Genomic DNA, 19,565 nt, shown 5'->3' on the forward strand with positions numbered 1-19,565 from the left:
AATCCACAAACCATTTCTCCCTCTGCAGTCACCATTCCTTTCAGCATTCTTTTTTGAAATTAGGACAATGACACTAACTTTACCTGAAGAGAAGGCAGAGGTCTCATGACAGCTGGACCTAAATAACATAATGTATGCCACACTTCTGTATGGGTACATCAAACAGGCAAATTAAAGCAAAGCTAGAGCAAGAGCTTTGCACCATCAAATAAGAGTTGGGCTTTTACCCCAGCTCTCCTGTAATTACAAAGGCTGCTTCCAGCTTAACCAGCTTTGGCAGTTTAAACTCTACCAAGACAGGGACCATGTCAGGACACAAAGCAATCTTTGAAATACATCTTTTTGACTGCAACAGAATCAAGATTCACTTGAGACTATTTTAGGATACAGTTTCATAACTGTTTTAAATGGGCAAAAGTCCCACCCTCCCACTACTTTAAGAGTCTGTTGCCCTCCAATCCTGTCATGACAACACTAGTACTTCTGCAGCTGCACTGTGAATTTGCTGAAAAGTACTTCTTTTTTTTTTGTTTTGGAAGGTTAATTTTTAATCAGATCAGCTTCCCTTACCTAACTCACTATGGGGCCACACAAGCCCTACCAATGGTAGGTACAAGCAGCAGAAAAGCAGGACTTTTTTTCCCCCGCCTTCCAAAAGGTGGATTCAACGCAGAGTTTTACAATATAGAAACTACTATCTGGTGTCCACCTAATAGTGAGCTGCTACTAAGAGAAGGTGTTTTCACCCCATTTGCCACCATTTCCTTTGTACCAGCACAGATACATATCTGGCCATTAAGTGAACTACTAGTGTGTCTGAACAGCAGAAAACCAATCTTATCACAGATCAGCTTAGCTCTAGCTCCACCAGATCTCTGAAGCACCCTCAACTACATTTTCTGTCAGTTAACTGCAGATATTTGCAAGTAAGGTCTGAAAGAAAACTAAGAAAATAGCAGCTGGCTTAAAATCTAGTCCATTGCAACTGGGAAAGGAGGAAAAAAATTCGATTTTAAATTTTAGTGTGTGAACTGATGAACGCATCAGAAATTACTAAGTTGTACTCACCTCTTGAAACCCCATCTCAAATAAACATTCAACTGCTCCTCTGACAGGCAACAGCCTCGTGGAAAATGCTGGATTTCCAATCTTAATTGATCTATATTTTTCTTCATAAGGGTTCCTGAAGAGATTGAAAGTTTTCAGCATTTACTTCATTTGCAAACATAATTAAAAGCTGGGTAACCAAACTAATCAGCATCAGCCATTCATAACAGATTTTTTAAAAGTTTACTTTCATTCCTACCATGTAGGCAGAATGCGAAACTTATCTAAAACTTTGACTTAATTCATGTCCTTCTGCCACTAACTCTGACAGTTACAAAACTGGTTCTAAATTTTAGTTTGCAACCTAAATACATAAATATGTGTTTTGTGGTCCTAGCCAGCAGGACTTATTTTGCAGTAACACTTATAGCCAACTTCAGGCCCACCCCCAGCCCGCAGCGTTCTAACTGAACTCACCTCAACACTGGATGCATTTAGGCCCACTACAGAAGCTATGCTAAACTTCCTGGTACATGGGTGAAGCTGCTGTGGTCTCTTTGCTTCCTGAAGGGCTACCTCTCAGTTCCCCTCTCCTCTTTCAACTCTTCTAAACCTTCTTCTCTCACCTCTTTCTTTAAAAGGAGTCAGCCCAGGACCCACTGTTCTCTGCCATGCAGCAGTTTTTGCAACTGGTTAGGCAAACCAGATATAGACAGGGAGGGGCAGCTCATACATCTCGGGTTGCCTGAAGACATCAGTGTCAATCACATGTGTTGATGTGTGTACCTACTCTACAGAGCCACCTTGCAAAAATTCAACTATAATTAACTCTCGATACCAATCTCATTGAGTCAGGAGAGAAAAGCAACAGAAAAATCAAGTTACATTTTTAGCATTACTTGTTATGCATCCACTAATTTTTAGGTGCTTAAATGCTTGCAGAATCTGGGCCAGTGCAGGCTTTTATGTTCAACACAAAAAGCAAGCTCTCAAAACAAACCAGGCAGCAATAAAGAAATAAAAATCGGAGCCACTACACACTTATGCGAAAAAGCTACCTTATTTTTAAATAACGACAAAAAGAAGAGAGATGCTTCTGAACTTCGGCGTTACATAACAGGTTGGAGCCACACGGCTCACCTCTGAGACGGTCTGCCTGCAAACGCAGGAATAAACGGCTGCGTGCGGGTACTTGGCGATAACCGGCTCCTCCAGCCACACCGGTGGCCCGGCAAGGGACCGCCAAGTTCACGGGTGGACCCTTATTCCCTCAAACCGGCGCCGGGCTCGCCCCGCCGCCCGCCCCCACCTCGGCACCCACGCACGGCCGAGAGCAGCGGGTGACGGCCGCGCACCGGCCGCGCCGGGCCGCAGGGCGGGTCGGCCGAGCCCCCCGGACCCGACCCCGACCCCGCCGCCCTCAGGGCCGCTTTCGGGACACCGACAGACGCAGCCGGCAGCGGCCAGTCGGCCCGCGGTTCCCCTCGCCGCTCCGCCGCCCGGCGCCGGGGGGCGCCCCCCGCCGCCCCCTCACCGGAGGATGTTGTCCGCGTAGATGAGGAGCAGTCGCGAGGCCTCGAGAAAGGTCTCCCGCCCGTTCTGGCAAAGCTCACTCACGGCGAGGAAACCGGGCGAAGAAGACTGACCCAAGGCGGCCGCCATCGCCCCACCCGGGCACAACCCCACCAGCTGCCACCGCTGCGCCAGGAGAGCGGCCCAGCACGCATGCGCGATAGGAATGGTGAGGTCACTGCCCTCAGAATCCGCGGGTGCGGTGGAGCACCTTAAAGGGCCAGGCCGGGCTCCTGCGGCGGGTACCCCCGTGAAGTCGGTGATCTTACAAGAGCTGCTAAGCTACTTTATCCTGACGATTTTAACCGCGTTGCAATCGATACCCTGGCCTGCTTGTGCAGGGGGTCTTCCTGTCCAGAGGTGCTGGAGGGTGTCCGGAGAAGGGCACCAAACCTGGTGAAGGGTCTGGAGAGCAGGTCTTATGAGGAGCGGTTAAGGGAACTGGGGTTGTTTAGCCTGGAGAAGAGGAGGCTGAGGGGAGACCTTATCGCTCTCTACAACTACCTGAAAGGAGTTTGTAGGGAGGTGGGTGTTGGTCTCTTCTCCCAAGTAACAAGTGATAGGATGAGAAGAAATGGCCTCAAGCTGTGCTAGGGGAGGCTGAGATTGGATATTAGGAAAAATGTCTTTCCTGAAAGAGTGGTCAAGCATTGGAACAGGCTGCCCAGAGAGGCGGTGGAGTCACCACTCCTGGAGGTGTTCAAAAAGCGTGTAGATGTGGCACTTCAGGGCATGGTTTAGGAGGCATGGTGGTGTTGGGTGGATAGTTGGACTTGATGATTGTATAGGTCTTTCCAACCTTAATGATAATATGGTTCCTGGTTGTGCAGGGCTCTGGGGAGCTCCCGTGGTGGGCAGTGATGGTGGTCAAACCACCCAGGTCCCCTCTCACACCTCGTCCTTTTTTGCTCTTAGTTGATGTCACACTTTCAGCCTCACTGAGGTTACGGGGAGGGGAATGCAGCCATGGCTACCCACCCCCACCTCAGCACCTCGTCTGGCCCTACCCAAAGTCTATCCAAATGAAGAAAAAAACCACCCCCTGGTTTCTGTCTCTGCCTTTTCTAGATGTCTGGTTTGTGCTACCAGTGAAAGAACTGCAATGAAGAATCTTGGGCAAAAAGGTCTGTGGGGCTTTGCTTTCTTAAGAATGCAAGATGGAAAAAGTTCCAAGTAAAAGAGGTCTTTAAAATTCAGGCTGACTTGTGATGATTTCTTGATGTTATGATCCAGCTCTGCTGTCTGCTTCTGACAGGTCACTCTGCTCAGCTTAATTTTTTAAGAAGCTGGTACCTATCCCTTACAAAAGCTGAGATTTAACCCAAGGTAATTAACTTTTGCTGAGATTACAGATATTATTCCTACTAGCATACTTTAAAAGTCAGTAATTCAGCCCTCAAAATCACAGAATTGGTACCAAAGTAACAGAATTTTAATTTAAGATGATGCCATGTTCCTTGGCTGCTGCTTCAGCTTTTAATTTCCTTTCCATGCTTTTCATACAGGCATGTGGCTGTTAATGTTGGCTGCCCTCTCAGAATTAAAGATTAACTATGTTGCTACACATGTAACATAAGTACATAATGCACGTGAATATAGCATTTGCAAATAATGCTTTGGAAGTGCTCATAGCAAAGCAGTGGGAAGAAATGAGAAGAGCAAGTGCCAACTTCCAACAAATTACTAACACCTTAAATGTCCAAGTCCCATTATTTCTAAAGGGAAATTAAACACAGACTCTTCATTAAAAAAAATGTAGAAAAGTGTTTATTTTTTCTTTATTAAGTATTGTATTTCCTTCCTTTTTGGCATCTGTGGTTTGTTTTTGGGTTTGTTTTTGGTGTTTTTCTTTTCTTTTTCCTGCAGTAGGTCCTTCAAGTCTTTGTTGATGAGGCTTTGAAACGCATTTTATGCTCTGCCACGACAGCTCCTTGGCTTCATGTATGTCAAGTATGGCACTACCATCTTTCTCGAGTAAAAACTTAATTGTTCTTACAAGTCATCTCAGGCATAGCTAGCAGCTCGGTCTCAGTTCAGATCATGCCTGTAGAAGCAGCAACAACAAAGTTTACTTTTGTGTATTGGTGCTGTTGGTGTATTTGTACGTGTATTTTCAAGATACTCCTGTATAGTCTGTGATCGACTTGTCATCGTTTACCTTCATCTTCTCTGCCAGCATTTCAGCCTTTGTGTGGAGGAGCATGTTTTCACAGTAATCCACGATCTAGGAATACTGATAGCATATAAAATAGTGATATTTAAGACACCTCCCCCCCCCAAGGGAATGGCAGGAAGATGTGTTGGGGAGGTTTAGGCTGCATATTAGGAAGAGCTTCTTCACCCGAAGGGTGGTGGGGTACTGGAACAGGCTCCCCAGGGAGGCAGTCATGGCACCAAGCCCGATGATGTTCAAAAAGCACTTGGACAATGCCCTCAGACATGGTGTGAATTTCAAGGTTGTCCTATGCAGGGACAGGAGTTGGACTCAATGATCCTTGTGGGTCCGTTCCGACTCAGGACATTTTATGATTCTATGATTATCGGTGACATTAGTGATGTCGATAGCGCAAGTAGTAGTGATGGCTCAGTCCCCAGGGACGTGCCAGCAAAGCTAGGAGCCGGCGGAGGACGGCCATGGGAGGCGTGCAGACGGCAGAACACGGATGAGGCGGGGACTGGGACCAGAGCAAGGGAGCAAAGTGCGGGCAGGGAAACTGTGCCGAGGAGTTCCGTCAGGCGGGATATAACCTGGGCCTGGTGGAGAGGGCGAGGCCCCGCACAGCTCCTCCCGCCTGTGTGTGTGATGCTATTGAATGACGCAGCCGCGCACTGCTGACCGCAGCTCTGGTTCCCGCCGGCTCAGCGCGGTACGCCGGCAGCCGTACAGGAACCGACAGGAAACGACAGGCTTTCCCTCGCGCCCGGAGCGTTACCCGCTTACCTAACATCCCACAGAGACCGCGGGTTTGTTTGGGGGGCGGGGGAATGAAGTAGCTTTTTTTTTTAACTCTTCCTTTGCGGATTTTAAATGCGTGGTTCGGGGCAGGAAGCGACTCCCCGCCCTACCCAGCGCCGGCCCCGCCCCCGCGGACCCGGTACCAGCCCCGCCGCCGGGGCGCACAGTCCACCGCCGAGCAACCGATTCGCTGACGCCTCTCCTCACCAATCGTGACATGAGGGATCGGCTACAAAGCCGTCGCGTTCTCGCCCCCTCTCTCCTCTGTCCTGGTGGTGCGGCCCGGCGCCGTCGGAACGGGAGAGTGAGGCAGAACCAACCACTCCGGAGCCGGGGGGCGGGTGGGTGGAGCGCGGCCGGCGGAGGTACCGCGGGGGCGAGGGCGGAGGGAGACGGGAGAGGCTGTGCCGGGCGTGCTCGGGGTGTCTCGTGTCCCTTAGGGCCCTTCGCTGCGGCGTTATCATAGAATCATGGAATGGTTTGGGTTGGAAGGGACCTTTAGAGGCCATCTAGTCCAACCCCTCTGCAGTGAGCAGGGACATCTTCAACTAGATCAGGTTGCTCAGAGACCCGTCCAGCCTGACCCTGAATGTTTCCAGGGATGGGGCATCTACCAGCTCTCTGGGCAACCCTTTCCAGCACTTCACCAACCTCACTGTGAAAAATTTTTTAATTCTATCCAGTCTGAATCTACCCTTCTTTAGTTTAAAACCATTATCACTTGTCCTATCACAACAGGCCTTGTATAAACATTAAAAGTCACTAATGCCCCTTAAACACATGGTGAAGTCCAACAAGCTCTTGATCCTGAGGAGAAATTACCCCCCTGCCCAGTTTGGTTTTTTTTCTCCTCAGGGTGTGCAGTAGGTAACAAAGCTTTGCCCAGGTTGTACTGGGCCTCCTAATTGCCTTAACCCAGCTAACTAACGGCTTGTGGTTACAAGCTGTAATGTTAGGCACACACCACTTCAAAGGCCTGTACATTTATCTCTCCACTCTTTTTATAAAATGCAGGCTAACTGGCTAAAGGCTAAATGACTAATTTGGGTCAGGATTCAAAGCAGGCTCCTTTTAAAAAAGAATGCATTAGTAACCGCTATTTTTAGCTTTTTATTTTTTTAGTAACACTGCTGTGTACTTGTGCTGCCGCAGGAAAGAGCAGGTCTGTGTATTTGAGCCCACTGGCCGTGCACCATCCCCGCAGATCTCGCTATATTTTACCAAAGACCTGCTGATGTCATGGTGCTGTTTTCAGGAGGTGAAAAGCAGGCGACTTGTCAAAGCCTGTGTGTGGTCAGAGCAGCTCCTGACCTGGTGATGGCCAAGGTGTAAGAGAGGGGCTGCAGTGCAGCGCTGCAGCATTACTGCTTGGCATGGTCTTCTCCTCCCGCCCAAGGTACTTGTGCCCAGTGGTGTCCTTCTGCCATCGCTTGACTCGCTATATGTGGGTTCTGGCAGTGTTAACCTTCAAGGGACGTGGGACATCTGCAGGCTGTGTGTTTCATGGCTTCTGGCCAACAATCGAACAGTTTGTAGCCAGATCTCAGGATGTGGTGTGTGTGCTATGACACTTCCTTGGGAGTAGTGTTTTCTGACAGAAGATTGTTTTGTATGTGATTTCTTTTTATGGTTATTTCTATTAGATTACAAAATTAGACATCACAATAAGTCATGTTCTACCCCTAAGTGTGGAATGATTGCAATATGAAGTGCTTTTTTTGTCTATTTTACAAGTCTTTGACGGTGCCCATTGTGGTACATCTTGCTCAAATGCACCTGAGGTACCGTCGCCCGACAGTGTAAATACCCCAAGAGTAATAAAGGGTAGGTGGAGGTAGAAGGTTGAGAATTCTTGCCCAAGATATGTAGTTGTTGTGGTGACAGAACCAGGAAGATTTTCTTGACTCCTTCTGTTTGGAGTTTTCTAGACCTTTCTGCCTGACGTAAAGGTTAAGATGATGACCTCCTTAATGCAGTAATGGTAGGACATACACACTCAGGTGAACACATGCTTTCACCTTAGAAGAATGCTCATTTAATGCTCACTGTTGACACCTCCAGCCAGTGGGTGGTTAAAGCCCCAGGGGGAGTTTTGCAGCAAAACCAGAGAGTGCCTCACAGACCACAGTGGTGCAGTCATATTCATTAGCAGCTTAAACTAGAAAAGCCCACAAGAGGCATTCACAAAGTGAATGTGTTTCCATGTCCTGTCTGCCTATTCCTGATTACAGACACAGAACCTACATCCCTTTCTGCAGGGTTGAAAATAGCTTTCATGTAAAAAGCAGGTTATTAATTTAGTGTACTTGGAATGTTTTTCACATTGGCCGCTTTACTGTTCTGTTTGTGTCTTTTTTTTTCCCCCCAGTTACAGGAATGTGCTTGAAGTGATTGATTTCCACCATGTTCTCACAGTGCTCGCGGGATCTATTAAAGATTGCAAATCTTCATCTCTGCAGTCTGAATTTAAATCTGCGTTTACAAAATCACAGAAGAGCTTTCAGCAAGTCACTGCCTGCATGTCGAAGGAAAGTAGTTGTTACAGGTATTGGCTTAGTGTCCCCTCTTGGTGTGGGGACTCAGTTTGTGTGGAAGCGCCTTCTCCAAGGAGACAGTGGGATTGCATCGCTAGATGGGGAAGAATATGCAGGCGTACCGTGTAAAGTGGCTGCTTGTGTGCCAAGGGGAAACGAGGAGGGTCAGTTCAGTGAAGAAAGCTTTGTGTCAAAGTCAGAGATCAAATCCATGAGTTCTGCCACTGTGATGGCCATCGGTGCAGCAGAGCTAGCAATGAAGGACTCCGGCTGGTCTCCCTGGTCTGAACAGGATCGCTTAAGTGCCGGTGTGGCAATTGGGATGGGAATGGTTCCACTGGAAGAGATTTCTGATACAGCCACTTTATTTAAAACAAAGGGTTATAACAAGGTCAGCCCATTCTTTGTCCCAAAGATTTTAGTCAATATGGCAGCAGGCCACATCAGCATTAAATACCAACTGAAAGGGCCGAATCACGCGGTGTCAACTGCTTGTACCACAGGCGCACATGCTGTTGGAGACTCCTTTAGATTTATTGCCGCTGGTGATGCTGATGTCATGTTGGCTGGAGGGACTGAGGCTTCCATTAGTCCTTTGTCCTTGGCTGGATTTTCAAGAGCTCGGGCCCTCAGCACGAGTTTTAACTCAAGCCCTAAAATGGCATGTCGACCGTTTGATTCACAGAGAGAAGGGTTTGTAATGGGAGAGGGTGCTGCTGTGCTGGTCTTGGAAGAGTATGGACACGCTGTACAAAGAGGTGCTAGGATCTATGCAGAAGTTTTAGGTTATGGACTGTCTGGTGATGCTTGCCACATAACAGCACCTAATCCAGAGGGAGATGGTGCATTCAGGTAAGAACTCTATGTTGATTATGATGGCTACTTCATATGTTAATTACAGTGGGTACATTTGTTTCTGTTATTGTATGCTTTTCTTACAGAAATGCTGTTCAATCTTGAATTAATATTCCAAAAGGCTGAAAGCTTAATCTGAAAAATAAAGGAAATTCTAGTAAGGTTTTGCCCCAATTTTCTTTTTTCAGTAACAAGGTGAAAGGCAGTTCTTGGTAGAATCAGCCTTTATGCATAGAGTTATGAAAACTTTATGCGAAAATATTTTGCTTTTGGTGCCTACAGATGTGCACACAAGTAAGTCTCAATGGAAAGCTCTTTTCTGAGATTTTTGTGGTATGGTAGAACCTTTTCAGGTTCTTCTTCACCCTTTGACTGTATAGAAGAAAGACCCCACTGCAAAAGCAGGTAATGTAATTTGTTGTGGTCTGAAAGGTAAATAGTGTTCCTACAGAAATCCCAAGTGATGAAAGCTGTAGAGCACTTTGAGGATCTAGTTTGTTAGAATAATTACTGTACATGTAATAAGCATTAATTGTGGCTATTCTTATTTAGAAAAGGGAAAGTATTTAGATCATATGCCAGTGCTAGAATTATGTTTAAATACTTCACTCTGATGCAGCTAAGAGCGTTGGTGGAGGGGCACAGCAGAAATACACTTCAGTACTGTTTATGGTAAAGCTGAGATGGTAAAGCTTCATCATTGTTAATCTCATCAAAAACAGTTCACCAGTAGATGATATTAATCTAATCTTTATCATTGACCTAATTAAATTGCCAGTTACTTTACATGTGTAAATTTGTGAGCTTTGTGTAGGCTGAATACTGTTGCTGGCATTGGAATCTTTAGTAAAGATTTAGTTTGCATTATTCTGAATGTACATGAATATTTAATAACAAAATTCAATATATCATTGCACAAATGGATCAAATTTCTGCATGGTATTGTAAGCTGTGTTTGCATCTTTATTGGGTTAACAGATTTTTCAAGAGGTGTAATATACCAGGTTTCCCTCTATGCTATTTGATTCATATTTAATTGTTCTGCAGACTTAGGTGTGAGTTGAGTATCAGGAGTGTCTTATCTCAGATTTTCATACTTGTTTACCCTTGAGATGATATGGCAATATATTGTAACAGAATTTTTGTATATTTTATGATTGCAGTAGCATATAAATTAAATTCACAGTGGGAATAGTTGAAAGTTAATCTTGGTGTCTCCAAAATGTTGAGCCTTTCCACCTTTGAGATGAGATAATACATTTTAATACAGTCTTCAATATTTTGTTACTGCAGTGGTGTATGGATTAAATCTGAAATGTATATGCTTCTCTTACTTTTCTGTAGGAATTTTATTTGCCACATAAAAAATATCAGGGGAATGTATTTTTTGTCATCTTCTAATAACTACTTCAGTTGGAGACTAATACATATGTTGGAATAAATCTGCAGCAAAGGAGAGGCAAAGCCAGTCTCAGAAGTGTGGATATGAAGTGTATTCTATGCAATTGATCTGTTATCTCCTTAAGTAAATATGTTCTTTGCAGATAACATATTTAACTAAATTAATGTATCTGTTTCCCTCATAGTTGACCAGTAAACCTTTTTGCCTGAATGTTGGCTCACTGTCTAGTGACCTTGAGCATCCGTGGCCTCCAACCTAAGCTAAGCTGGATGCTTCTGAGGGTAGAAGGCTGTACTGGAGACATTTAAATTTTTCCAGCAGCCTGTGCTATCTTTTTTTTTAACTTTCTTTTATTTACTTATTTTTCATAAATTTCAAAAGAGTCAGCGGTCTTTTGCTCAGAGATGCTTCATTAAGCTGTGTGTGCAAAGAGAGATGTGTGATTCATCATCTTTCTGTGGGAGATCTGTGTGAAAATCTCAATATGGAGCTGTATTGATCCTTCTGTGGTTTTAATAAAAAAGTGTGTTTTATAGAGGCAGCCAGAGTCTACAGGTCATCAGCAGTCAGAGTGGAACATACAGTGTCAGGGTAGAAGAGCGTGACTTTCAGTAAATTTCATTTTATATATAGGAGTCTGTGCTATCTCCTTGATGTCATCTAGCCTCTGGAAAGCATGCAAAAGAAGCTCATAAGGAGGATGACTGCAGAATTTTTCTTTTGTCTCCCAATATTTTTGTTTGATAAAGCAATTTTTTTCTCCTAATTCCCTAATACTGTAAATATGAGGGGAAATAAAATGTAAAAACTAGGGAATCTTCTTTTCACTTACAATGGGAAAGGGATTTCTTGGACCGTTGTACTGAATGTTACATTAATATGTTGCTACACTAGAGAAACTTCGATGGAGGGAACCCAATTTTTGTAATAATTTCAGCTAGTTATTTCTCTCTCACATTTTTTCAAATTTTGCATTGAAAAGGGTCTTTGACATGTTAGTGTAGTCTGTAGAGATTTTTGCTACATTTTCTTTCTTTCTCTTTGTATTTTTCCCAGCTGTGGAATTTTTAGCAGCAAGTCTGGTTTTATAGTGGGCCTCACCACTACTGTATTTCTCAGGTGGCTAAATGTAGATGCTAGTGAGTGCAGTTAGATGAATCCATCTCTTATCATTTACATCTCTGGTAAAATGTGTCACGCAGATTTTCACATTTGATAATAATGGGAAATTCAGCATTCTGTCTTCTTGTTTTTTCCTTAGGTGTATGTCTGCAGCAATAAAAGATTCTGGGGTCAAACCTGAGGACATAACCTATGTCAATGCACATGCAACTTCTACACCTCTAGGAGATGCTGCTGAGAACCAAGCAATCAAGAGACTTTTTAAAGATCACTCATATAATATTGCAGTTTCCTCAACAAAAGGAGCAACGGGACATCTCTTGGGGGCTGCAGGAGCTATTGAAGCAGCTTTTACTGCACTGTCCTGTTACCATGGAATTTTGCCACCCACTCTAAACTTACAGAAGACAGAGGCAGAGTTTGATCTCAATTATGTTCCATTAACAGCTCAGGAGTGGAAAACTGAAAAACGGCGTATAGCACTCACAAATTCATTTGGCTTTGGTGGTACGAATGCAACTTTGTGCTTTGCAAGTGTTTAACTTATGCTGTGCATGTTGTGAAAAATGGCACTGACAATGGTTTTGTGTACTGCTACCCTTGGTGATCTTTTGTCAGCTTTGAGAATTGCTCATTTGATATGTAAGAACTTTATTCACCCTAACGTTTACACCAGCAATTATTTTAGAAAGAAGGGTCGTCTTTTACTCATTTTAATAAAAATAAACAAAAGACCTGTTCTTTGTGTGGTAGAGAAGTTTTTGTTCTTGACTAGAAGAGGAGATGTTGATCATTCTGTCTTTTCACTTCATTAGAATATATTTTTCATATGCATGTGACACAGAAATTGCTTGGAAACATTTATGCAAAAGGGAGACTGGCTAACAAGTTAGGACTGCACAGCTGCAAGCTGATGACCTACTGCGTGATGATACAAGCTTTAGGAATAAGCTCCCCTTTGTTACCCGTTCCATGTATAATTCTGCCTTTTTCCTCATCGTAAGTTGTTTAAAATATCAGAGACTTATGCACATTCTTCCACACAGATGACGTTTGGGAGACAATTATATAGGAGTTCATAAGATTTCTGACAGTGGTTCATTTTCTTTTCAGCTTTATTAATTTCCATGTGTTGTGTTACCTCGTTAGCCATGGTATGGAGTGGTAACAGGAAAGGACATGGCCTATACATCTTCCATGTGGCACAGGGATAGAATTAGTAGGTGATAATCTGTTTTGTTCTGAGATTTTGGACAAGAATAGCAGGGTAGATATTCAAGTATGGTACTAAGGATTTAAAAAATAGTTACACAGAAAGGAATAAAGCTCTTCAAACCCCTGGCTGTTCTGACAAAACGGAAAAATAGAACTAGCCAAACTTGGAAAAACAAGGAATCTTTCAGCAAAAAAGCATATGCAAGACATGAATCTGGGTCTTGTGTTGAGCATGAGAAAGGAAAGAGAGGACATTGAGGATGTTGAGGAATGAGGACAGGAAAATGAAATTATACCTAAAACTGACATATTGATGGTGGTTTAGGTTGTCTCTTACAAAGAACAAGTAAAGGACTTCGGCTGTTCCTTCTGGCACCAGTCAGCATCTTGGCTGAGTAGTGCCTTGATTGATAGTGCAGATGTGAGTGCAGTTGGAAATCCCTGTGGGTGGGTTAGCTTATTAAAAGACTCTTCATCAGTTTTCTTTTTGAAAATGTCAGTCTTAGCTTTTGACCCACATAAGTGGAGGCAAAGTAACTTACTAGATTTAAAATAAAGGACATAAAGTAGCTCCACTATAAGTAAATTTCCTTCTGGAAAGAGATTACTAATGGGCTATCATAAGGCTTAGCAGTACCCTAAACCCTCATTATTTATACAAATGGTCTGAATGGTGATATGGAACAGCATAATTTTTGCATTTGCTGTCTTTACTAAATAGAACATTAAAGAGAATGATGAGAAAAATGCAGTTGGAGAATGATAAAGACTCTTTCAGAAGCTGAGCTCATACGGAACAGTGCAGTCCAAAATAGATTAATGAATAGTAAGCCTGAGAGTGCAATAATATATTACCAAAGGAAAAATGTAAAGGCATACAAACTAGAGAGAGTACGGGAATTTGCTGTTGGGAAAAATACCTACAAACCTCTTAGCTTGTGTTAATTAATAATAGCAGTACAATGAATGAGGATCTGGATTGCATGCAATATAAAAGGTAGAATATGAAATTCAACATTACCCTCTACAAATTATATGCAAAAAGGAATTGATTTAAAGCATTCAGCCCTCAGGAGAGAGCTAGTAGCAGGATTGTGAATTGGAGGAAATGATCCAGTGAGTTTCTTCTGGAGACAATATTTTTTCAGATGGTTGTAATCTAGGGTGGAATATGGGAAACCTAGATAGTGCAGCATTATTGTGGACCTGAAGTACAGTCTAACTAAACTCATCCAATGTTGTTACATAGCTGCAGACCTGTAATTAATACTGTGACAGAGAGAGATGCTTTCCTTTCCTTCTGATAGCAGAGATCGTGGCCCCAGGAGTGTTGGATGCAGACTCTTGTGTACCAACCATGAAAAGACAGATTATACTGTCACACAGAAAAACAAAATAGAAACTGAAATGATTAAAAGATCTTTCTCCTCACTTCAGCTCATTGCAATTTAATCATCTGCCACAGGTAACCTTTAAACCATGAAAGCTTTGTGACAATAGTTATTTTAGGTGTTTTAAGTATGGATAATTTTAACAGGCCTAGATACAGTAGTAAATAATGTGCCCTGCAGGAAATGAAGATTTTTTAAAAAATTAACAAAGCCAACGTTTAACCCCTGTCTGTTTGAATTTTGTTCCTATAGGTTTCATTTTTATGTACTTGTTTGGCATCATTTCTTTGTCACATACCCCACTGAGCTGATCAGGGACTACTCACTGCTAATTACTGCTTTATTATGGTAGTTGCAAACATAAAAGGAAAATAGATCTCTCTCTGTTGCTAAAATATTAAGTGGGCAAATTGACCCAGGTTTAGATTGGATATTAGGAAAAATTTCTTCACGAAAAGGGCTGTGAAGCACTGGAACACGCTGCCCAGGGAGGTGGTTGAGCCACCGTCCCTGGAAGTATTTGAAAGACCTGTAGGAGTGGTGCTTAGGGATGTGATTTAGTGGTGGACTTAGCAGTGCTAGGTTAATGGTTGGACTTGATCTTAAAGGTAGTTTCCAACCTAAATGATTCTATGATTCTATAATAAAATAGAATGCTTTCCCTTCATCTTAATAATAGAGAGGTGTAATGGTCCGGAGTTTGGATTAAAAAAGTTTAATATTTAGACTCATAAGCTTGGAGTTATTTACAGTCTGATAAGCAAAGCCTGGAAATGCTGGTAGAGTGTTTATTTTGAAGCCTGCTTCTGAAGTGCTGCAACACACCTGTGAGAGCCAAATGCTCCAGCAGGATCACAGAGTGGCAACTCTGGAGATGGCCTGTTCCAGCCCCTGCTCAAAGCAGGGCCAGCCAGAGCAGGTTGCTCAGGGCCATGTCCAGCTGGGGTCTGAGTTATCTCCAACTATGGAAACTCCACAGCCTCTCTAGGCAACCTATGCTAGTGCTGAGTCACCCTCACCGTAAGACGTTTCTTATATTTAAATCGAATTTTCTGTATTTAAATTTGTGCCCATTGCCTTTTATCCCTTCACGGGACACTACTGAGAAGAGTCTGGCTCCCTCTTCTTCATTGCCCCATTAGCTATTTATACACATTGATGAGACCCCCTGGAGCCGTCCTTTCTCCAGGCTGAGCAGTGCCAGCTCTCTGATCCTCTCCTTGTACGTCAGATACTCCAGTTCCTTTGTGGCCCTTCACTGGACTTGCTCCAGTATTTCCATGGTTCTTATGTACTCGGGAGCCCAGGACTGAGCCCAGCACTGCAGCTGTGTCTCAGCAGTGCTGAGTAAAGGGGAAGGATCATCCCCCATGACCTGCTGGTGATGCTCTTCCTAATGCAGCCCACCATGCTTTGGGCATTCTTTGCTGTAAGGGAATCTGGTCCCATCAGGACCACCAGGTCTTTTTCTGCCAAGCTGCTTTACAGCTGGTTAGCCTGGGGAGGAATGGTGCATGGAGTTATCCCTCCTCAGGTGCAGGACTTGGCATTTCCCTTTGTTGAACTCCATGAGGTAACTGTCAGCCCATTTCTCCAGCCTGTCCAGGTCCCTCTGGATGGCAGCACACCCACCTGGTGTATCAACTGTTCCTCCCAGTTTTGTAGCACCAGCCAAGTTGCTGAGGACTCTATCCCATTGTCTAAGTCATTAATGAAGATGTTAAACAGTACTGGCCCCAGAATACATCTCAGGGGTACTCCACTAGTCTCTGATGTCTACCCGGACTTCACGCTTCTTATCACAATCCTTTAAGCCCAGAAGTTTAGCCAATTTTCAATCCACTTCACTATCTACTTAGCTAGTCTGTACTTCATCAGTTTGTCAATAAGTATGTTATGGGAGACCATATCAAAAGCATTGAAACTGATGCTTTTTTAGCAATCCAACTGATGTTAAAAGTAACATATTTCTGAATATATATATACCCTCACCAAAAAAACTGCAGACTCTGACTCCTGGCTGCTGCTGATAATTGCGTCAGGTTTCCTTGTTGAAATGTGCATTGAGACTAAGAACATGAATGCCATTTGAGAAATCTCCCAGTCCCAGTTATCTACTCATTGGTGAGGTAGAAGCCAGGTGAAAATAGATTATTTAAAACATTGTTTTGATTTGAATTAAAGATTTTCACTTAAACTAATCTCTTCAGAAATAACAACATTTGAAATAAAAATTGGAATTATGGCAACTTACATGAACTCATTTATTTAAAGGAACCTAATAAAAAGTTGTGTTTTTAAAAAATGCAAGCGGCATATGTTTGCTGAAATTTTGCAAAAGTCAATCCACTGCTCAGGGTTAATTACTGGCTGTCTCTAGAAACGATTTGTTAAAATGATAAACCTCGTTTCATTTTGGACTTCTATAGCTTGTTCCCAAGTGTAGAAAGAACATATTCCTCAATTTCAGTTTACTCAGGTTCATTTAGTTCAGCATGCATAAGCTTTTTTCATAGACATACAGCACATTTTTTACTAATTAAAGAATTTATAAAACGGTGTCTTGCCAGTTCCTAGATGATTACATATCAATATCCAGTTAAAGCTTGAAAGAAGTCCTGAGCAAAAGGTTTTCTTTTCAGTAAACATATGATTCCTGTTTTTCTAATATGATGATAAAAATTATGAATACATGTATAATTACTAATACGTAACTATTCCAAGGCATATAGAGCATCCTTTTGAAGAAAAAGCTAACTAATGGAATGTCTCTGTTTAGTTGCAAGTCAGCATGTTTTCCTGCTTATCAGCTGATGATAGTTCTCCTTTCCCTAGCATGGAAGCTCTAACTGTACTTTGGATCATATTTCAGGATTTCTCAAGCCATGAGTGAGGCTGTGGTGAAGGGAAGTGTGTATTACAAAACCACAGGTGGCTGGTGATCAGCCTTGTCCTGTCACCCTTCCCACCATGCCTGACAGCTGAGGCTCTGGGTTGGGCAGCCATGCTGGGGCTCTATGCCAAGTCCCTTGGGTATGTCAAAGTGCTTGGGAGGCATCTTTGTGGGACCAGCCTTTTGAGTTTTGGGACCAGATGTGGCACAGGAGATTAGTTGGCACCAAAGGCTCCAGCAGGTTGGCTCCCAATTCTTTGTGACCCAATTTGATTTTCCTTTTCTGTCTTCAAGATCGTTGCAGTTTTAATGAAGTTAAAAGCAGACTTGAAGGACAGTTGGAGGCTGGAGTATGTTTGTTGAAATAAAGAGAAAAATCTTCATGATAAGTTTTGCTGATTCTAAAACATGGTTGGAAGAGTTATACGAAATGGATTTTTTGGAAAGCAAACACGGCTTTATCAGAGGTGAATGACTTTTCAGGTACATGAAAAATGACTGGTGTAAGTTTGCAAAAAGATTAATTTTGCTTTCTGTTGCTTAATACAGACTTTTTTACTTAGTGAAATTTTATATTGTTTGTGTCAGTAAAAATGTAAATATATTTCTATTTGAAGCTATGTATTGGTCTTCTATTAGAAACAAGCCAGGGCCAGATCTGAATGTGATTGGCAGAAGAGGCATTTTACTAGCTTTGGAGTACTATATTATGGGCATTTCTACTTTTGTCAGTTTCTGAGGACAGGTTTCCAAAGACCTTTTTCTTCCACACTGTAGATTTTGGTCCTTCAGCAGTATATGCTTTTTTTTATTCTCAAGTGAAAAATAGATGTTGCTGTATGAGAGAATGAAAAGAATGTGTACTGAATTGCTAAGTTTTTCTCCTCCCCCTTTTTTTTCCATCTTCACTGTCTTATCTCTTTTCCTAATTTGTGTAAATAATATATTACCGCTAGATTTTACTATCTGAAAAAGAAAAAACCCCAACTTTGGCTATGTTTTCTCTGTTTGAATCATGAAGGTGTGCAGCATTTTAAAGCAATAAACAGCCCAAACTTTGGAATGTATATAACCTTGCTTCATGAAAATGCAGATACCAAAGAGAAGCCAAACCCTATGTGTTTCAAATGCAGCTGGAATAGTGGGGAATACTGCAGAACGGAAATAATTAGCACTTTTATGGGCATGTAAAAGTCCTAATCACACTGATTTTCCTGGAGTGTCTTTGTTCAATGGCTTGTGAAAATATACCAGTTCAACTTCTTCAGTAATGCTAAAAATTCACTAATGTGCTTGCATGGTACTTGAAAGACCTAAACTACATCTTTTTCCTGTTGGAGGCTCTCTGTGTGACTTCAATAAAGTTACTGAGGTTCAGGTTCAAGTTTTTAAATATGCACTTAGAAATATTCTTATCTTCTTTTGTTTTTGATATGTAAATCACATTTCACCTCAAACAAAAAGACATTTGATCGTTAAGTACCTTTGCGAGTTTGGACAAGTCTTCCAGGGCTTCTGTTCATCATCTGGGCACAATCAAATCTCCCTACCTCTTACAATGTGGGGAGAGTAACTACTCCCAAGATTTAGATTCTATAGTAAGGTTGGCCCAAACTCCCTTGCTAGTTTTCAAATAGGAAATAGAAGGTGGAATTAGCATTTTCTACAGCTAAGACCACAGTGAAAGTATTCCTTCTGGATATTTCTATGAAGATCATACAGGCTTTTCAGTTTGATCAACATAGATTGGCTCATCTGAGATTAGAAATTATTCTGTATATACCACATTTTAGGAATATACCTTTAGTTTTTGAGAAGACAGGCTGCCATTTGATTTCTAAAGCTAGCACCAGTGACAGAAAAAAATAGGATCAAGGCAGTTTTATAATCTAAGCGAAATGTGTAATAGTTTCTGCTTGGGCAGTAGACACCACTCCAACTTTTCTAACAATGATGATTAATTTTAACTTGGTAGAAAACTGATTTTCTACCTGGAGTTATTGAACTGTAAAGAAATATGCCAGTATCTATTGCTTATAGTCAGTACCTCTGTGTAGGAGGCACAATATTTTTAGTATGACAACTAATATACAGGAAAACCAAACTGACAGTATTTAAGGCCATTGCAGCCTGAGGTCTCTGGCAAAATATGTTAATAGGAGTGAAGTGAAATAAAGTAATAATAAGAAGGACTGAAAAAAGGCCTAGGTATAAAAAGCATAAGAAATGCGAAATTGGAACGATAATTGAAAAAGAGAAGAATATTTTTTAATGTGGGTTTTGTAGTTTTTCTAGGTGCTATGAAGCAGATCAGATGTCAAATAGCTGGACATCCATATGTTAGTTAATATCGTTTTGTAGTTTCCCTTTTTTGTCACTATCAGGATCTTGATCAACCACTCATGTTAAGAAAGAAAAAGAAGGGTAGTTGTCATAGGTGACTCCCTTCTGCGGGGAACAGAAGGTCCGATATGCCAACCGGACCCAACGCACAGGGAAGTCTGCTGCCTCCCTGGGGCCAGGGCGAGAGATGTCACTAGGAAAATCCCTAGTCTGGTAAGTGCCTCAGACTATTACC

At 42.5% G+C, this 19,565-nt stretch overlaps 2 protein-coding genes across 6 annotated transcripts in view; one reads left to right on the forward strand and one right to left on the reverse strand.

Annotated features, from left to right (window-relative positions):
- NGLY1 (N-glycanase 1) overlaps positions 1-2,716 on the reverse strand; it is a 25,039-nt gene extending 22,323 nt beyond the window's left edge. For both annotated transcript variants that reach the window (XM_075083255.1, XM_075083254.1), the window contains exons 1-2: positions 2,582-2,716; positions 1,069-1,183 (exon numbers count right to left, since the gene is read on the reverse strand). In XM_075083255.1, coding sequence (XP_074939356.1) covers positions 1,069-1,183; positions 2,582-2,709 — 243 coding nt within the window. In that variant the 5' untranslated portion in view covers positions 2,710-2,716. The remainder of the gene's footprint in view (positions 1-1,068; positions 1,184-2,581) is intronic.
- OXSM (3-oxoacyl-ACP synthase, mitochondrial) lies at positions 2,707-12,228 on the forward strand. Of its 4 annotated transcripts, none has more exons than XM_075083259.1 (3): positions 2,707-2,788; positions 7,944-8,961; positions 11,628-12,228. In XM_075083259.1, exons 2-3 carry the CDS (start codon positions 7,979-7,981, stop codon positions 12,028-12,030), a joined length of 1,386 nt encoding a protein of 461 aa, XP_074939360.1. In that variant the 5' UTR covers positions 2,707-2,788; positions 7,944-7,978; the 3' UTR covers positions 12,031-12,228. The 4 variants fall into 4 exon arrangements, with proteins under 4 accessions (XP_074939360.1, XP_074939359.1, XP_074939358.1 ...); XM_075083258.1 differs by lacking the exon at positions 2,707-2,788 and adding an exon at positions 5,431-5,940; XM_075083257.1 differs by lacking the exon at positions 2,707-2,788 and adding an exon at positions 5,431-5,916.
- Positions 12,229-19,565: the final 7,337 nt, after the last annotated feature.

This window comes from Phalacrocorax aristotelis, chromosome 2 (assembly GCF_949628215.1).
Source record: "Phalacrocorax aristotelis chromosome 2, bGulAri2.1, whole genome shotgun sequence".
Taxonomy (NCBI): Eukaryota; Metazoa; Chordata; class Aves; order Suliformes; family Phalacrocoracidae; genus Phalacrocorax; species Phalacrocorax aristotelis.

What these genes read in the sequence shown, in the direction of transcription:
- OXSM (XM_075083259.1), top strand. Translation starts at nt 7,979, where the DNA reads ATGTTCTCACAGTGCTCGCGGGATCTATTAAAGATTGCAAATCTTCAT. An exon ending in GAGGGAGATGGTGCATTCAG is followed by an intron (nt 8,962 to 11,627) that starts GTAAGAACTCTA and finishes TTTTTTCCTTAG; the next exon opens with GTGTATGTCTGCAGCAATAA.